Source organism: Leptidea sinapis, chromosome 10 (assembly GCF_905404315.1).
Source record: "Leptidea sinapis chromosome 10, ilLepSina1.1, whole genome shotgun sequence".
NCBI lineage: Eukaryota > Metazoa > Arthropoda > Insecta > Lepidoptera > Pieridae > Leptidea > Leptidea sinapis.
In genome coordinates, this window is record NC_066274.1 from 14,985,179 (window position 1) to 15,006,736 (window position 21,558).

The 21,558-nt window shown below is 35.0% G+C and overlaps 2 protein-coding genes across 2 annotated transcripts in view; one reads left to right on the top strand and one right to left on the bottom strand.

Annotated features, from left to right (window-relative positions):
- Positions 1-21,558, top strand: part of LOC126966330 (lachesin-like) — a 136,237-nt gene that overhangs the window by 35,298 nt on the left and 79,381 nt on the right. The window lies entirely within an intron of this gene.
- On the bottom strand, positions 5,625-6,653 carry LOC126966651 (uncharacterized). Its single transcript, XM_050810812.1, has one exon. The coding sequence runs from the start codon at positions 6,651-6,653 to the stop codon at positions 5,625-5,627; it is 1,029 nt and encodes a 342-aa protein (XP_050666769.1).

Below are 21,558 nucleotides of genomic sequence, written 5' to 3' on the forward strand. Positions count from 1 at the left end.
AAAGGAAAAGCAATCAAGTATGATCAATAAACAATACTCGAGACCCAATCTCAACAATGTATAATCAACGTATAAAAATTCATTTCGCCACTTCGAGCGAAAATTTGCTTTCGACCCCGAGGCTTATAAATATTAATATTTCTCATCTCAGCTGTTAATTACATTTAGAACTATGGATACACCTCGCCCTATATTAATTAAAGCAAACCTAATTACTCAGACAAACCTCGCAAATTTGGGGTGACGGAAATCCTCCAAACGACATAGGGATTCGCAATATTATTTTGTATGATCTGTTGTTGGTTGTAGGCATAATCTACAATAGAGTTTGAATCTCGCAATATCCTTATTTCTTGGTAAAAATTAAATTTGTAAGTTTTTTTTTTGAAGTTATACTTCTTTAGGCGCGTTATATAAAAATTATGAGAGTGAAATCTTAAAATGCACGCGCATCACTGTAACACTAAAGTAACAGGGTGAAGTTGGTTCCTAAAATTTTTCTGACGTTTTCGACATTCGTTATTATTATTGTTTGGTTTATTCGTCCATTATTAGTATAGGCAAAGGCTTCAAGCCCGTACAGCCGTATTCGTTATTTAATAATTAATTTTAACAATATTGTTCTTTCTACAAACGTAGAATAGGACGAGGAATAAATAATTTTAAGGATTTTTGCTTTGTTAGGCCAAAGAAGTATAACTTCTTACGTGTATACATATTTTTTTTCATTATGTGTTAAAGTTTCTTTCATAAGTTGGTTGCAAAGTTTAGAGTTATGAGATCTCAGGCGGGCTTGAAAACTCTACACGATGTCTTACATCTTACGGTCGTTCTCAATATACTATCTACGGGTAGAGATAAATTACTACCTTCTATTGTCAGTAATTAGCTGTCAATAATCTGAAGCTGTCCCAATATAAGTCATTCTTATCGCCTTATATTGGGACACGTCAACTGCAATTTCCGTACAAACTTTATATCGCTGGTAAGCTATACGTCGTCCCATTGACAGACAGCGTGCACGGATAAAAATGTATAATACATAATGTATTTGTGTAATGCGGCTTAGTATGTCACTTCTTATACAATAGAAGCAATAAAAAAGTAGCGTAAGAGCACTTTCGCCCTACGTTCGATCCAAATCCGATCCCTATCCGTGAAAATACGGTCCGGTGTACTCTTAGAACTATTTATAACGGTTGACGGAAAGAAATCGGATGACAGAAGCCGGATCTAGTGCATAAACTACAATAGAAATAATTTTACGACTGCACCGGACCATATTTTCACGGGTACGGATCGCATTTGGATCGGACGTAGTGCGAAAGCGCTCTAACTTTGCTGCGTCTTTGAAATTTACATCTACGTCTGGGCGAAGCGCTAGGTTTGGTACATACAAAAAGATTGACGACGCAGACGGCGCAGCTCAGTTAATTTACCTCTGACAGCGACCAATCTCGGCATACGGCGTGGCACTCAATAGTTTTGTCTTCCCAAGATTGCTTAGCGCCCGTGTTCATCGTGTGTAAGTGTGCGTGCGTCAATTCGGTCGCTCTAGTATGAGGTTAAAGTACTGTTCTATTACTGTAATATGCTTTTAGTATCTTCCAATTTTATTAACCGACTTCAAAAAAGGAGAAGGTTCTCAATTCGTCGGTTTTTTTTAGGTTTGTACCTCAAAACTTTCGACTGGGTGAACCGATTTTGATAATTATTTTTTTATTTGAAATCTGGTGGTTCCCGTGTGGTCCCGTTGTAATTTGGTCCAGATCTGACCTTGAAAAAACCATAAAAGTCTTAAATTTGCTATACATTCGTATAGCAAAGTAATAGGATAAATTTACGAATAACTCAATATTGCGCCAATCGGTGTCATCCAAGATAGGTTTGTAACTACATACATAGTTATAGGTGAGATGTGCTTGAGTCTTGAGGAGGCTAGAGGCGAGAGCGGGTCGCGGCGGAAGGATACCGATTCAAAAATTAACAATAAACGTAACTAGAATTACATTTATTAATTAGATTGTATAAAAATACGCAATTATTTTAATACTTTTTAGTGCATATTATATCTATTGTTTTTGAATAGTGTTTTTGAAGTCGGTTGTTTTTCTGTTAATTTTTTTTTTATTTTCTATAGTTTCCACAGGCGCCGTCTTCGAGATATATGTTTCTTGGCAAGAAGGCTATTCATTTATTCATATTTCTAAATACATATTATTTTGATTTATCCTTCATTAACCTTTTACATTCACTAGTAATGCTAGGTCCCCTTAATACTACAATACAAGCTATGCTTCTTTTCGTCTTAGCTTGAAAGTATTCTAATGAACAAAAATACAATCAACCAACCAATCAAATTTAATTGTTTATTTATTTTTATTTATTTATTTATTTGGATCATCAACATTACATATATTACACATTTATATAAACTTATGCTAGGTACAATTATTCTGATATATGTAACAATTAAAGATGAACACATCATTCAATGGTAACAGTGAACAGTGTGATTTATACAGTCAAAAATGTCTAAGTACAAAAATGTATATAAAGTAAGGATATAATTTATATGGTTTTATAATGAAGAGGATATTGGTACATACTACTTGGAAAAAAAAAATTCACAGGTTAGCTTGATGTGCGAGAATTTTTACAAACTTTTTTGAATTATCGTTGAAAATATCGATTTCTGAATTTTTTGAATTTACTTCGTTGTATAATCTACAAAGCCTGACGATGGGGGCGTTGAGTCCAATGTTTGTTCTGCAGTAAGGAATGTGAAAGATCTTGGATATCGTCTGTCTTGGGTATTTAAAGGGTACTGAGAGGGATATGCAATCTTGAAGATCAGAATTATTTATTTTATTATTAACTATTTTGTGCAGAAATAATAAATCTAGGTAGCTGCGACGAGATTTTAGTGAATGAAGTTTAAAGAAGTCGAGGCGTTGGGTATAAGGGCATCATAAGATATTCCAGGTGTTGAAAAAGTTAGATGTCTCGAAAAAGACCGCTGTATTGATTCAATGCGTTGCGACTGCAAACTGTAGAAAGGATTCCAAACAACACTTGCGTATTCAATATGGGTTCGTACTAGAGCATTAAACAGTAGTATTTTGGTTTTTACACGACGGAATTTATTGGTTTTGCGCCTCATAAAGCCAAGCATCTGCGTAGATTTTTTAACGTCTGAGTCTATGTGCGAATTGAATGTGAGTTGATTATCGATAAGAACACCTAAATCACGGATTTCACTTACTTCTTGTATCTCTGTATTATTTAACGTGTAAACAAAATTCGATTGTTTCTTTTTGCGGGTAAATTTTATAAGGAAGCACTTGCTGATATTTAAATACATATTGTTAGTGTAACACCATGTCCATATTCTATTTAAATCGGCTTGTAGTTGTGCACAGGAGACAGGGGATGCGGTAACATAAAGCTTCAAATTGTCCGCAAATATAGAGAATATGGAGTGGAGTATTACTGAACTAATATCGTTGATAAATAACAAGAATAAGATTGGTGCAAGGTGGGATCCTTGCGGCACACCAGAGGTTGCATAGTAAGTATGTGACTTATAACCGTTGGTCATCACTATTTGGGATCTCATTCCTAAATAAGATATAAGCCAGTTAAGAAGTGAACCACATACACCGGCGGTTTTTAATTTCAGTGTAAGCAAATTGTGGTCAACTTTGTCAAATGCGCTTTTAAAATCTGTATAGATACTGTGTACTTCATGGCCCTTATCTATGTCACTGCAAATATTGGAAACGTAGGAAACTAAGTTTGTTTGGACAGATCTTCCGTTGAAAAACCCGTGTTGGTTATTTGATATAGTGGCACTGATATGCCTAGTTATGGTAGGAGTAACAAGAGATTCAAAGAGCTTGGCAAGGCAAGATAGTATTGCAATTGGCCGGTAATTTTCTACTTTCGATAAGTCGCCCTTTTTAAATATAGGCACTATTTTGCTTTCTTTCCATACTTCCGGGAATATGCCATCTTGTAATGATTTGTTAAAAATTAGAAACAGAGGAAAAGAGAGAACAGTACTACATTTATTAATGAAAAATGGGTGGATATCGTCAGGGCCGCTAGCTTTAAAAATATTAATTTTTTTGATTTTTTTAATAATATCTGTTTCTGTTATATAAATACAATTGATGAGTGTGTCCGATAGTATTTGTGATGGGTGATTGTGTGTAGAAGTCTTTATATTAGAGTACACTGAATAAAAGTGGGAGGCAAAAAGGTTTGCTATTTCAGGGCCGGTATTTGCCACGGAGTCGTCTTTAGTCATTCTGTCAGGTAGTTTTTAGTTTTTAGGTAGTAGTACATTTATTTTTCTTTTTATCCTTAATGTATCGCCAAAACGCCTTTGGATTTTTTGTTATATTGTCCTCAATATTGTTTCTATAAACAGACAAACAATGATCATGTAAAGAGTGACACCGATCCCGGAGGATTTCAAATTCCAGTCGATCCCGCGGGTTTCTATATTTTTTATATTTTGCACGGACTTAATTTTTTTCCGAAAGTATTTTTATTAGTTGTCCAGTATACCAGTGAGGATATCTGGAAGTTTTCACCTTGCGCTTTGGTACATATTTTGATATAGTTTTTCACAACTTGTTATATAGGACAGAAACCATTTCATTTACATGTTTTTCTTTTAGTGGGTCCTGCCATGGATAGCTCTTTAATTCTTTTTTAATAGCATCATAATCGGCTTTGAAATAATTATAATCGCTACGGGGCTTAGGTTTAAGGAAGGTAAGATTGGGAAAACTTAGATTTAAAACGAGATTAGGATGATACGGATCTAATTTAGACAGTAATTGTAATGGTTTACTTATATTTACAGAGTTGAAACTGCAAAGTACTAAGTCTAATATATTTCCGTTTGCGTTTTGAATATTATTGATTTGGTATAAATTATTAGTAGAGTTATTTTTTGATTTTATAATTTTAATTTATAATTTTTGATTTATTGATTTTATAATCAATCAAATTATAACCTAAGGGATTGTGGTGGTATGATGGTAGAGTGTATGTACTGTTGTTTACGGGTGACCAGATAATTGAGCTCTGATTAAAATCTCCAATTATAATTAATTCTTCTGTATGATCGATGACAGAGTTAGCGTTATTAATAAAAGCAGCGAGTTGAAGTGAGAGTGAAGTTTGACAGGTGGAGATAAATAAACAGCACAAATTGTTATTTTTTTAAGGATGTTATTCAGATTCAACTCTATAGTTATCCATAGATCTTCACATTCGCTTTCATAATGACTGATACGTGCTGAAGTTATGTCTTTCAGTACTGCTATCATAACTCCTCCGCCATCCAACTTGCTATTACTGGAAGTATGGCGATCACGGCGGTAGACCACATAACGACCATCGATGAATTCGTTATCAAATATTTGATTGTTTAACCATGTTTCGGTAAAAATTATAATTTTATATTCATTTTGAAGAATATTTTTATATATTTCATTAGTTTTTGTACGTATACCTCTTACGTTCTGATAATATATGTCAACAGAATCGAATTTGGAAATGGAAAACTGAGTCGCATTTAAATCTAAAACATAAAATACATATAGTTCCTAAGTAATTGACTTGAGAGTGTCATGACTGCGGATTAGAATGCAGGAGCACGATTCGTCTTTTCTCATATAGATTCGCCCGTTACGAACCCATACATACTTATAGCCCGAGACTTTAGTCGTTGTTCGAGCAGCTGCATGTAAAGACTTATATGCTGGGGTAAGATGTTCGCTAACGTAGATTGGGGCAAGAGGAGCACTTCCAGAAACACCGAAATGGCCAGAGTTTAGCTTTTCATGAGCCTTTTTATTTTTATTGAACTTTGTGACTGCGGCTAAGAGGGTATCACGTTGACGAGCACTTCGTAGTTTTGCTATTACAGCTCGGGGCCTTGTACTTTCTTTGTCCAATTTAGCCACGCGAGTAACATGTTGAATATCAGCATCTCCAATAGAGCATCCAACAGCTTCAGCAAGGCTTATAATAGTTGTGGACAGATTTTCGGATCGATGTTCAGGGAGCCCGTTTATTTCAACGTTAGATTCGCGCATGAGTTGTTCGACGTTGCTCAACCTAGTTGTCAAATCTTTAACGGAACTTTGTAGTTTTTGATTGTCCGTTTGAAGATATTTTATGACTTCATTTTTTTCGTCCAACGATTTTTTGAGATCTTCGTATTGCTTATTGAAGAACTCAAAGGAATCTTGGTAACTTCTCACCTGTGTTTTGATGTCCTTCAGTTGTTCGGCAACTTGCTGTTTAATTATTTGTGACACTTCCTGTCTGAGAATGTCACGAAGACGGTTTTCTGTTACGAAATGATCTTGGTTGTTAGGAGACTGCAATATTGGGTTAGCTTTATTGACATTTGTGTCAATGTTTAAAGATGTTGAGTTCAAGGCAGGCGTATCTGTCAACGAATGACGTTTGCATTTGCCACATTTTACAGTCCGGTTCAGTTCTTGACGATGATCCTTGAATTTTGCTGAATCAATATTCATACAGGAAAAGTGGTGTGGACCCTTGCACGAGGAACAATTTAATAGGCATCCACGGTCTATCTTTTTATTACACTCTTGGCAATTCATAGTGCGAGTGCTTCAAATCGACACAAGCGCCTAGTTCCGCTGATAATAAACTTCAATGAATGTTCAAGTAGGAATTTAATCCTTCACCCAATAATCTTGTTATTAAATTATAAATAAAAAAACAAAATATTTTTGGAGCTGAGATTCGAACTCGGTTCGACGCGGCACAATCTAACGCCTTAGTTAGCCACAGAGCCACGAGGATTCTGACGCAATAAAATCCGGTTTCTAGCCAAAAAACTGAGTAAAGTTAATCGAAATAGCAAAATATACAGTACAGTTCTATATCATATTTTTGTGTAGTGTTTGGTTGCGTACCAATTGTCTATTCTCATTGTTGTATTTTTTTTGTTATGGCAAACTATATTATACCAGTAGAAATAGAGAGATACCTATATACAAAAGATGCATTGGTATCTGATTGGCTAATCGAATGCCAATTGACTCTCGCACCGGTTAATAACCAGTTGTCACCGGGCACCGGATAAGACATAGGAATCATATCAAACCCTATTCGCTTCGCATCAAAGTACTCGGTGTAATGCAACTCATTCACCAAACGCCGACAAACTTTAGCATCAGGTTCCTAGAGGATTAGCGGGGGCCCCCAGCTGCAGACCATCTCTTCCTCGAACCTCAAGAGAGACCAACAGAGTACAAGACCTAGCCTAGAGAACAAAGCGTAGTGATTTCGTGGTAATGTCCCGTCTCGCACTACTTGTGTACACCTCCGTTTTTTGTTTATAATTTAAATATTTACTTATTCTACGTTCAACTAACCTCATAGTATACACAAACACTATCTATCTATGGGTCAAATTGTAGTAATAATTGTCAATCAATCACGAAGTCGACTGTCACATTTTCAATTTAATGTCATTCAATTCCGTGCGTTGTGTTTCGGTGGCATTATGGAATGAGATGAATTAAATTTGTAACTAAAAATTTACATACGAAACTGGTGTTTTTTTTATGGAATTTGTTGCATCATTTTACATTTTACATATTATATTGTAATTGAAATGATTTGTAAATCGATGTAAATGTAATTCTTGATATAAAAGAGTGGCAATAAGTTTCTTGCTTCTTCTTCTCATTAGCTCAACCCTTTACGAAGTAGCGGTAGATTCAATAAGAAAAATATTTAATTCTTTTTTGACATTCATCAGTGTCATTTCCGTGACCTACGTGAATAAACTGATTCAGATTGATTGATTGATTAAATCGGAGGACAAATGAGAGTACGAGTCACCTGTTGTTAAGTGATCACCGCCGCCTACAATCTCTTGCAACACCAGAGTAATCACAGGAGCGTTGCCGGCCTTTAAGGAAGGTGTACGCGTTTTTTTTGAAGGTACCCATGTCGTATCGTCCCGGAAACACCACACAAGTAAGCTCATTCCACAGCTTTGTAATACGTGTAAGAAAGCTCCTTGAAAACCGCACTGTGGAGGACCGAAATGAAATTTAATTTAATTCTTTTAAATTCAAATTATAACGCAAAGTTTTCCAGTACATACGTCTAAAATTTGAAAAATTTAAACTTCTTCGGACAAGTTGTTACAGTTTGGACTGTTTTGATGATTTTTTATCAAATAACATGTAAAGTTACTACAATTTGACCCATAGATAGATAGTGTTTGTGTATACTATGAGGTTAGTTGAACGTAGAATAAGTAAATATTTAAATTATAAACAAAAAACGGAGGTGTACACAAGTAGTGCGAGACGGGACATTACCACGAAATCACTACGCTTTGTTCTCTAGGCTAGGTCTTGTACTCTGTTGGTCTCTCTTGAGGTTCGAGGAAGAGATGGTCTGCAGCTGGGGGCCCCCGCTAATCTTCTAGGAACCTGATGCTAAAGTTTTTCGGCGTTTGGTGAATGAGTTGCATTACACCGAGTACTTTGATGCGATGCGAATAGGGTTTGATATGATTCCTATGACTATTCCGGTGCCCGGTGACAACTGGTTATTAACCTGTGCGAGAGTCAATTGGCATTCGATTAGTCAATCAGATACCAATGCATCTTTTGTATATAGGTATCTCTCTATCTCTACTGGTATAATATAGTTTGCTATAACAAAAAAAATACAACAATGAGAATAGACAATTGGTACGCAACCAAACACCACACAAAAATATGATATAGAACTGTACTGTATATTTTGCTATTTCGATTAACTTTACTCAGTTTTTCGGCTAGAAACCGGATCATTTCAAAATAAATAGCAATACCTATTATTGCGTCCTTCCGCTATATTGATAGCGTAAGGACGCAATGTTAGTATGTTTTAACAAAACAATTATTTTGTCGATTAATTATCCATCAAGGATAAATAACGTCATTTTCTTTATATCTGGAATGGGTACTTCTTTTTGTAAGGTTGCCTACGACATCTGCCTGTATAATCATAATCTTAACAGAAAGTTAATAAGAAAGAGTTAGGGATGATGGCGCCTCATAGATATAACCACATAACTTTTCGTGTTTTTGCCTACATTTACATCTTTAGATTTGTTGTGATTTGAAACTCGATGAAACGAAAAACAATAGGGATATCCAATTTGTTATTGGATTAATACACACACAAAGTAGATCCTGTAGATGAAGCCACAACCTGAGAGTTGATAAAAGCATACAAGATTTTATGACGATACGTCACTGTACGGTTAGCTCAGTTGGGAGAGAACTCGCACGGAACGCGAGAGGTCGTGGGTTTGAGTCGCGCATCGTTCATAAAATATTGTTTTCAAATTTTATTTATGTCATATGAATCGTGTCCAAGGTTCTCGAGGGTGCAGAGAACGAATTTGGAATCATTTTTGAAATCCAAGATGCCCGCCGTGCAAAACTATTATTTCAACAATATGGATATCATACCCGAGGTTCTCGAGGGTGTAGATAACGAATTTGGAATCATTTTTTAAATCCAAGATGGCCCCCGCGCAAAATTATGATTTCAACAAAATGGATATCTTATCCGAGGTTCTCGGGGCAGAGAACGAATTTGGGATCATTTTTGAAATTAAAGATGGCCGCCGCGAAATATTATGATTTCAACAATATGGACACTTTTTTGGATAAGCTGTCACATTTTGGACCGTAATCCTTGTATTTATGGAGAAGTGTACATGACCTAGCTGACTCCGGAATTTCTTCTATAAACATCATAATCCCAGGAGTGAGTAAAATAACAAATTATTCATATTAATTATTATAATTTTGTCTATAAACGCGAAATTCAGATGACACAATTTCATTACTGGTAGCGGTTACACATGCATTGTGGTCGACAGTTACGTGACGTCATTTCAATGTCCATACGAACAACGCGAAACTTGTTTTGTTTCATGAATTTATTGTTATACTCACTGTTATAATATCCCATTATTACAGTGCTGGTATTCTCTGGGGATAAAGATATAATCAGTCTCAGAGCAGCCAATATACTGTCATAATTAACAATAAACAAAATATTACATTTGAATTTGGAATCTGTCATTTTTATATGATTGTTCATTGAGTTTTCTCATTTTGGCGTCAATACATTGTTTAAAAAAAAAAATGAGGTAGGCGTTACTTTGCGGAAATCCATAATTATACAAATGATTTAAGTTGTCCTTAGTGGTAAAGCTGCCAATATTTGTTTTTAAACAATTCGACACGTGTTTAAAAACAAATATTGGCGGAATTAACACTAAAGAAAACTTAAATCATTTGTCAATACATTGTACAATAACTTTTTGCGATATTAAAATAGAGTGGGGTGATAAAGAGAACCGAATTGCTGTGATTGCTTAACACAAAGTAGGTATGGAGCCAAATGCAGCTCTGATGAAGTCCAAAACGTTCAATTCCAACCAAGACTGCGTAGCCCGAGCTTTGTGACCCGGCGCCGAGTCTTGCTGGAAAGGATCATTCCTGGTTATTGAACATGGTGTTGTAAAGGGGCTACACAACCTTCTCGAGAATCGTATCTTGATACACTAGGGCCGATGTCTTGATACCTTTTTACTAAAAGTATGGCTGAGTCAATCCTTTATAGCTTCACCACCCATCCCCACCAAACCATCACTGAAGACGGACAGTGTCCACGTTGCACTCTGTCGACTAATTGGGAAGCTTCCTTAGAGCTTTGAGCATAAATACGGTCATTTTGTTTGGTATAATACTGCTCAATTTCATGCATACGACCCTATTATTTAGGCTGCAAGTCCTAAGTCATCTTTTAATATACGCGACACGGTTCTAGGTGCTATCTTCATATCCCGAGATAAACTCTTTTGCTTTCGTACTGGATTTCTTCATATTCTTTCCCTTATTGCCTTTTGGACCACCTTTTTCGTACAAACATTACGTGGACGGCCAGATATTTTTCTGTCACAAATAGAGGAGGTCACGTTGTACCTATTAATAGCCCTGTATACAAACTGTACTGTAGCAATCACAGCGATTCGGTTGTCTTTATCACCCCACTCTATTTTAATATCGCAAAATATTGTACAAAGTATTGGCGCCAAAATGAGAAAACTCAATGAACAATCATATGAAAATGAAATATACCAAATTCAAAAGTTATATTTTGTTTATCTTTAATTACAACAGTATTTATGGCCAGAATGAGTAGTAAGGGATTAAATTTTCAATTGAACTACAAATAAAAACCTTCACGAATAGAACAAAATTCATAAATAGAAAAATAGCAGCTATTTAGAACAATTTAGATTCCCGACCAACACGAGCACGTCCATAGATTTAGTCAGTATTAATAACCAAATCAAATTAATGTTAATATTATTGTTGGAATGGATATGTAGATAAAGTACTGGGTCTGACGGGTATTATAACTGCATTATCTGTTTAATATTCATGAGCGGGTTGCTTCAAGTGAAACGGTGACAGACTTAGCGCATCGGGTTTGCAGGCGTTATGAATATATGGATTAGGTACATATTATTATAGGATATAATAGAGGCATACACATAGAATAGAATAGAAGTGACATTTACAAACAAATTGCAACAAGACTTCGTAAGCGTTATAAAGCTACATCAGTTTCCAAAAGGGGTTTTATCATGGGGAGAAGAACTGATAAGAAACTTCCAGCCCATCAAATCATAACAAAATTAATTAGCCTGCTTAGTGGTTAGTATACTATACAATTTTAGATGGCCTTTTTATCATGAAAAAGGAGGAAAAACGAGCATACTGGTCACCTGGTGTTAAGTGATCATCGCCAAAGTAATCACAGTAGCTCTGCCGGCCTTTAAAGGTTGGAAGGTGTAAGCGCTTTTTTTGAAGGTACCCAAGTCATATATCCTTATTTGTGGCGTGTCGTGCGAAGGTGGAATTCTGCTGTAGGAATAAGTTCAAATAGCTCTTCGGATTACTCCCTCTACGTCCCTCCTCTCTAGTTTCTACACAACGCTAAGTGATCCAGCCGTTCACAGTTCACGAGACAATTCGAGCTGGTCTGCGTTGCAGGCGGTCAAATGCATCGAGCTGATACTGGGGTGCGCCAGACTAGAAGTGACAGCAAGACTCCATATGTGGCCGACCACATAATCCGCATAACCTACGGTTTGTAGACCGCTAGAATGTGGGCCGGATTGAAATATTGCCTTGCTCTATTAATGACGCTCAGCTCCTTCGAACCCTCCAGATGGCCGCGGAATTGGCAATACCGTTCGAGATTTCGACACCCAGTATTCCGATACTAAGCGAGACTTTAAGTGAAGTGACGTCAAAGAGCTTTGATACGACAGATGGGGTTTTTTAATGGTAAACGCGCAAACTTGACTCTTATAGGAGTTAAATTGGACAAGGTTTATTTTACCCGATTCCGCGACCTGTTTCACAAAGAACTCGATAGAATAAACAAGTTTCTTCCGGCACTGGTCATATTATATTATACAAATTATTCTTTTGTAAGTCTTCTAACAATGCTAACTTATGTACGAAAGAAAGGTGAGAACCTAAACTTTTATACGTTGTAGTTAAACCTAACGAACGCTTTTATATTTTATGGCAATAAGATAATATTTGACATCAACATAACCTTATATTTATTTGTATTTAATGAATTAAGTATTATATCGTGTAATTGAGATATGGTACACTCATTTTTTTATCAACGTTTCATATACAGCTTTTACGACCAAATTTTAATGTCTTTCATCTAAACTAGTCGTTCACTTAAAATTAACCTTACCTACTATTGATAATATAATATAATAGTATACTTAAGAACTTCAATATAATATTTACATATTTTTTTTTGTTTGAAAGCTGGTCCCCTCCCGTGTGGTCCCAATGTAATTTGGCCCAGATTTAACAATGGCATCCATGAGAAAACCATAAAGGTCTTAAATATGCTATAGATACGTATAGCTGAGTGGATGATAAATTTACGAATAACTCAATATCCCGCCAACTAATTTCGATGAATCTTTTTTTATTGGAAAGGATATACTTCAAAGATAGTTTGGTGACAGTTTGGTAAGGTTCTGATTACTGAATCCATGACAAAGTAACGGAACTCTTCAATTCTTAGGAGTAAATTAACGATAGAAATCTTTTTTATGGTATCTGGATATTTAAGTCATCTGCCATGACATAGTTACGGTCAAGTAATTGTCGAAGTCGAATATTATGATGATCAATGGGACTCCATAACGACTTCAGTAATAAGTCGCACGATTACAGGAAAAGTGCGATCTGTGGCAGAATTTCTTACTGTCTGTAATCAAATTGCAAAGCGCTTACGTTCATCGCTACATTGAAAATGTTTGTATATCTACACATATTTAGACAAGTTGTTAGGTAGTGTACTTCAAATTCACTAAAAATCAAGAAATTCAAAAAAAAAATTAACAAAAAAACAACAACAAAAAAAAAAGTTTAAAAATACTTGAGTATTTCATACAATCTAATTAATGAATCTAATTCTAGTTACAATTATTGTAATTATTGGAGTGGGTGTCATCCAAGATAGGTTTGTAACTACATACACAGATATAGGTGAGATGTGCTTTTGTTGTGAGGAGAGCGGATCGCGGGAGAAGGAAACCGATTCCAAAAATTACAATAATCGTAACTAGAATTAGATTAATTAATTAGATTGTATAAAAATACGCAATTATTTAGACATTTTAGTGCATATTATATCTATTGCTTTGAAATAGTGTTTTTGAAGTCGGTTGTTTTTTTGTTATTTTTTTTTTATTTTAACTGAATTTTTTACATAAGGTATTTGCGTAAAAGATGTATTTTCATAATTTATTTTATTATATTTTTAAAAATGAATATTTGAATTACATTTTTATAGACTTAATAGTTTTGGAAAACGTTCGTAATTGTAAGACAGTATTTTGAAACCATTTTGATAATTATAGATAACATTCTCGTATACGTTAAAATCTATAACAAAGTATTACTATCAGAAATATTAAAATCGATATCTAAATTGTTTGTGAGTTCCATCACAATACATTTGCTTCGAGAATGCGGGTAGTCTTCAAAAGATTTCGCAAGCCCTTATATCGAGATCCTTTATGGTTGTACTTGAGTACAAGGAAGGCTGTAGGGTACCGCTTCCGCCCCTCTAAGAAATGACCAAGATAAGAGTTATTCCCTCGCTATTTCGCTTATGGAAAAGCAAATGGGTTCCAAAATAATACATCCTTGTTCTCAATACACTCGTATGCGTTAATTCAAAAAAGAACGCAAATGGAATATGAAAAGGTCATTGGCAAATGCCACATTCAAATATTTCAACTTCAAGCTAACAATGGAATGTAGGCTTTTTGTGTTACTCCGCTTTATAACATGACATTATAAAGTACAAAAATTTTGCATGTTGAAATTATAATAATTAGTGAATGCGTAGTGTAAGACCTTTGTTTTAAGTTAGCTTTTGGCATTTAATTATATTACTTAATAGTTCATTATTAGCTCAAAATACTATGACAATGTATCACCATACAATTCTACTGAATCAATCCATTCTAAGCTTCCATTTAACTTAATTAGTTCAAGCGGAAATAGTCTAGTAGTTTGAAATTTGAAAAAATAGAAAATATTTCCAACTTTTTAGTTAAGTTTATTTATAAAAGTTTTTTTAAACAATTGTTTACATTGTTAAATTAAAAATTCTCTTTGGTATTAGATAATTTCCTAATATAAGATAAATCGGTTAAATAAATTGGTTGACATTTAAAATTAACATCAATTCGTGCCTTATTGACAATAGATGAAGATTATATAAATTAACAAAAATCTAATTTTGCAAATTAAAAAAAATTATAATTTTATCAAATTAATGTATTGTCATTGGTCCTCGATATCTACGAAGTTTGAACGAAATCTGGCCGTTTAAAGTGGGTCAAAATCGCGCCCAAATGAGTCAGTTACAAACAATCATAATAATATACAGGTGAAGCTAATAAAAAGCGTGTAATAATAAGTCATTTTGATGAAATTTTTTCCTAATGTTTTTTATTTGCTTTTTATTAATTTATGTGACGAAAAATCTGAGAAGTAAATCAAATTTAATAAAATATTTTCTGAAACTAAACTCCAGTTCATACAAAGTACATTTCGCAGTCGATAATTACACATGCAATAAAAGTTCCTTTATTAAATATGAAATTTTATTTCCATTTTCCATTCTCATTTTTTTGGAAAACTCGTGCTTGACCAAAAATGTTTTTTTTTTATATAGAATAGCAGGACAAACGAGCGTACGGGTCACCTGGTGTTAAGTGATCACCGCCGCCACATTCCCTTGCAACACCAGAGGAATCACAATAGCGTTGCCGGCCTTTAAGGAAGGTGTACGCACTTTTTTTGAAGATACCTATGTCGTATCGTCGCGGAAACACCGCACAAGGAAGCTCATTTCACAGCTTTGTAGTACGTGGAAGAAAGCTCCTTGAAAACCGCACTGTGGAGGACCGCCACACATCCAGATGGTGGGGATGATAACCTAACTTGTGGCGTGTCGTGCGAAGGTGGAATTCGGCGGCAGGAATCAGGTCAGACAACTCTTCAAGTTTTTTCAAGAAAAAGAACAAAATTACTAGGATTTTCCCATACTGTCCCGTTAAAAAAAACTCACTTTATAGTTATAGTTTAAAATAATATTTTATATACATCGATCTGATCAAGATCGCCGGAATACGTTGGACGAGGGCATCGATTGTCGTGGAGATCTTTGGAGGAGGCGTTTGTCCAGCAGTGGACCTCTTCCAGCTGATGATGATGATAATACATTGGTCTATCAGTTCGAAGAATATTTGGTCTATTTGTTATATGAGAATAATACAATTTTAAATAATACATGCATAATGTATATTAACAATGTAAGCACACATTTATCCTTAGTCGTGTGTCAACTGTCACTGTCTGAATCAAAACTGAACTGTTTAATGTTTTACATTGCTGCAAACCACCAAGAGAATTAAAAAAAATGAAGTAAAACTTATTATGGTGTCAATTGTTGCATACCTATACCATATCTCCGCTTTATAGTTATACGACGTGATTTGTCTTTTGTATAAAACGTCATTGATTTTTTTTTATGAAAATAAGGGACGAGACGAGCAGGACGTCCAGCTGATGGTAATTGAAACGCCCTGCCCATTACAATGCAGTGCCACTCAGCATTCTTGAAAAACGAAGAGCTGTTTAACCTGATTCCTGCCGCCGATTCGCACGACACGCCACAAGTTAAGATATCATCCCCACCATCTGATCCTCCACAGTGCGGTTTTCAAAGAGCTCTCTTCCACGTACTACAAAGCTGTGGAATGGCTTCCTTGTGCGGTGTTTCCAGGACGATACGACATGGGTACCTTCAAAAATAGCGCGTACACCTTCCTTAAAGGCCGGCAACGCCGGTACGCTCGTTTGTCCTCCTATTACATAAAAAAAGCCCCAAAAATACTGAGCGGCACTACAACTGCGCTCGTCAATAATTTCACCAGCTACGGTACCCTTCAGACTGAAACACAGAAATGCTTACACATTACTGCTTCAGGGTATAAATAGGCACCGTTGCGGTACCCATAATCTAGCCGGCATCCTGTGCAAGAAAGCCTCCCACTGGTATTGATATCCTCCAATTGATATTAATACGTTACTTATCGACTATAACAACTTTTAAAATAGATAAAAAAATATATCACCTATATTCTTGTTATATTGTGGCTTAGCTATTCTGACTTTGTAGTCTAAGCCTTGTCGCCTGTGTCGAAAATGTCAAGCGCAAAAACACGAGTTTAAAGGCCGTCATATCGGGTTCGTTAAGGCAACTATCCTGAGGGAACCTGCCAGAACAATGTTTTTGCTTCATCAAATTTGTAATATACATTTTTTGTGAGTCAAAACCTCGAGAGATTTATGAGCGGCATTTTGAATTAATTTCCAATTCATTTCAGATCAGCTTCAAGTGATGGTCACTTCAGTATGAATAATTGACTAGATGACTTTTAGATAGGCACCATGACAGTTTTTTGGTAGATTAAAAAAAATTACCTTTTCATTTTGATTATTAGAATTATTAATAGGTGAACTTAGATTAAGGAATGGTCTCCGCTAGATATCGCAGGCGTAGTCGCAAGGTGCGGCAACTAATACTACGCCCAAGTGGGCGTACTCGAGCCAGTCACGAACAATGTATGACGTTGATGTGCCACATGTTCTGTTAAACTTTGCTAATAATTGAAACGGGTGGCGAAATAAAACTTTGAAAAAATAATACTATTATAAATATGACAGACACTGGGATAGCATTTATACAGTAAGTATTTTATTAATTTCAATGTAAAATAACACATAGCGTATGCTACAAAATTTTAAAGATCCCATTGAGTGTCAAGATTCCACGCACACAAGCATCTAATAGTTGCCGTAATAAAAAGCTATTGTTCTTAGGTAGTGTGGTATCTAGTTGTAGTGCAGCGGAGACCAATCTTTAATCTAACTAGGTCAAGTTACTAGGCGAACATATTTATTGAAGAATAGATAATATTCTATTTGATGATAATGGCTGTGTTGAGACGTAGAATATACTACCATAGTACGTAAGGTTTAGTTTATGGTTTACCGTTACGGACTTTGCATACCATGGAGACTAGAGAACTTTACACTTGTAGACTAAGAGCGTGTGAAATTTTCAGTACATAATTTTGAAGCGAAAACTTTTGGCACGAAAAGCGCCGAAGATTTAGATGATAAAAATATAAAAGTTTCAAATTTATTTATTGACTATTGATATTAACATAATTGCTATGTAATTAATAGAAGCAATTAATAATTGAGGACTATCATGTAGGCATCAGTAAAATTATTTCTATAATCCTATAGTCTACGAGTTGGGAAATTAAACTTTATTAAGGTTATAAACAAATAGATGCCGGCTAGATTATGGGTACTACAACTGCGCCTAATTCTGCCGTGAAGCACTAATGTGTAAACATTACTGTGTTTCGGTCTAAAGGGCGCCGTTGCTAGTGAAATTACTGGGCAAATGAGACTTAACATCTTATGTCTCAAGGTGACGTGCGCAGTTGTAGTGCCGCTCACAATTTTTGGATTTTACATGATTCCTGAGCGGCACTGCATTGTAATGGGCAGAGCGTATCAATAACCTTCAGCTGAACATCCTGCTCGTCTCGTTCCTTATTATCATAAAAAAAATTACTAACATCATGTTCACGAAGCATCCTTACAAATAATGAATTCAAGCTATGATGCATCCATTATACGAAAATTTATATTTATTCAGTTTCTTCCTTATTATATTTTAAGCGTTCTTAACTTTGAAAATGATTCAGATTCTCTATTTGAATTAAAAGAGTGACTGTTGAGTTTCTTGTATGTTCTCACGAGCTCTACTTTTTCCGAATATATTATGGAGAATTCAGTAAATTAAAAGAAGTTCTCAATTTTCAAGTAACCCTCAATTTAAAAGATTAATTGAATAAAGTTTATTTGACTTTGCTTGCACGGCCGTCACTTTGTGAAATGATATTTAAAATCATTTTTTTTATGGAATAGGAGGACAAACGAGCGTGTGTAACCTGGTGTTAAGTGATCACCGCCGCCGACATTCTCTTGCAACACCAGAGGAATCACAAGAGCGTTGCCGGCCTTTAAGGAAGGTGTGCGGTAACTAATAAAAGTTTGACATGTTTTTAAATATCATTTATATAAGTAAGTGTGTTGAAAATTAAGTTGAAGAAAAGACTAATTAAAGGGCTTGCATGAAGGGCATCAGTTACCTTGTTTTTTTTAGTTTGCTCTTAAATTGAAATGGCAATGTGCTGGTTATATAACTCGCTAAAAAAAAGCAGGTGGGCAATGAGAACCACGTAGTGGAAGTGGACCTATGGGCAAACGACGAGTAGGCAGTGGGCTGAAGAAATAATAGAAATAGCCGGGAAAAACTGGCAAAGACAGAGGACGCGTGGAAAAATATGGAGGTGGCCTTCACCCGAAGAGGGTTCATATACAAAAATAACTCATATATTTTTATATATAAATCCAGTGTCCTGATGTTTGTTCCCAGTGAACTCCTTAACTAATGAACGGATTTTGATGGGGATTACTTCATGGAGTGCAGTTTAGTCCAACTTGAGACAGTTTTTATTTCGATTTGGGACCTATAATTATTTTTACTCCCAATATTTATTTTGTAAGGACATATTTATATGAGGAAATTTACTGACGCACAGTTTGACAGTTCTGCTGTGAAACAATATCATTATAACAACAGGGAGCATACTTAACGAAATAATTCTTGATTTTTTGTTTTGATTTTCGATGTACTGAACAGTATTTTATTTAATATGTAGTGAACAACGTCTGTCGGGTCAACTAATATTATATAAATAACTACATCTGAAATATACCATATTTATTAAGGATATGAAATAAAATTGCTTCAATATTATTGTTATTAAATACTATTTTTACTAATTTTTTGATAAGTACTAGCTGACACGCGAAATGTTGTTTTGCCCTATAAATTATTTTTAGAGTTAAACCGTTTCTTGGACATTGCAACATTCCTTTTTTTTAAAAAAAAGGAAATTTTCTAAAATAACCCAAGCCTAAGTTACTCCTTATTACATCAGCTACCTGCCAATGAAAGTCCCGTCAAAATCGGTCCAGCAATTTCAAAGAATAGCCGGAACAAAAAAGACAGACAGACAAAAATTGTACAAAAAATATTCTGGTGTATGTATATTCGTATCTATACATGTCTTAAAAAATGGTTATATCAATATTACAAACAGACACTCCAATTTTATTTATATGTGTATAGATTAAGAACATAAAAGTATACTTTGAATGTACTTAAAGAGCTACTTGATTATTCAAACACGATCTAAGATACGATGAGACTGGGTGTAGCATTATGTCTTCCGTCCAACAATAATTAATCTTCATTAATGACGAGGGCTGCGGTTTGCTTCTCAAGTCTGACTTGTAGTGACGCATGTTCTCTGCGGTCATGCTTAGCTTATTTCATTGTAATATTTGTAACAGCTTATTTCATGAGAAAACAGCTATTTTTTTTGTAGTCTTGTGCCAGATTTTGGCGACTCAACATTTCCTGAGGATGCCTCGTGTAGAGGCGAAACACGTGTCGAATTGTTTAAAGACAAATATTGGCGGAAATAATACTAAAGAAAACTCAAATCATTTGGATAAGTGGGAGCCTCATTACACAGGATGCCGGCTTAATTATGGGTACTAAAACGGTGCCTATTTCTGCCTTGAAGCAGTAATGTGTAACCATTATTGCGTTTCGGTCTGAAGGGCGCCGTAGCTATTGAAATTACTGGGCAAATGAGGCTTAACATCTCATCTCTAAATTTTTGGTTTTTTCAAGAATCCTGAGCGACATTGTATGGGCAGGGCGTATCAATTAACATCAGATGAATGCCCTGCTTGTCTGGTCCCTTATTATCATAAAATAAGTCAAAGTCAAATAAACTAAGCGCTTTTGAATCGACACTATAAATTTTCTTTTAAATTACTTCACCATATGTTCGAAAAAAGTAGACCCTTCTATAGATATCACCTCTTGGTTTGTCTAATAAAGAGTTCTATCTAAATTGTTCAAATGTATCTCACATTGAGTGGTATGGTAGAGCGCATTAAGATAAACATTATCTCATGTTTTAATGTGTTAAAACAAATTAAATATGGCCATAAAATATCACCCTTCTTCGAGAAACAGCAGGTTGCTGAAGAATAGTCTCTATATTATACGCTGAGGATGAAGATATAAATGAATTGCCGACTATAATAAATACCATACTCCTTAGAGTACTTTGTAATTAAAAATAACAGATTTAAATTAAATTCATTGTAATCATTACGCTTTTACCAGAAAAAGATTTTTGAAATTATTATTGTCTGTTTGTTCCGGGTGGAACACTACGATTTCGACACTATCTAGTGGTCGAACAAACTTAGTTGAGCTTTTAAAATAATTTTGAAAATTTAAAAAGGGTTTCGAAGAATTATACCGATGACTGTTTCAAATAATTCAATATCTGGATTGCCACTTTAACGAAATTTACTTGACTTTGGTGCTAAGATTAGTTATAATAGCATAGACAGGTATTAATAAAAAAAAAATGTTTATCCACATTAAGATAAATATGTGCTTGTGAAATCTTCTAGCATCTTCAGATTTGTCCAGTGTTTTATCTTTGTCGCATATTCATTTTGATTAATATCGGGCATCACGTTGTTGGGATCCCAATGAAAAAATGAGAAAAAAACATTTTTCGTCCATAATCATTCGTTATCTAAACTATCGAGAGTGTCGAGATCATGAGAATAAAAATTGACACATCATTTATATCAATAACAAACAGGG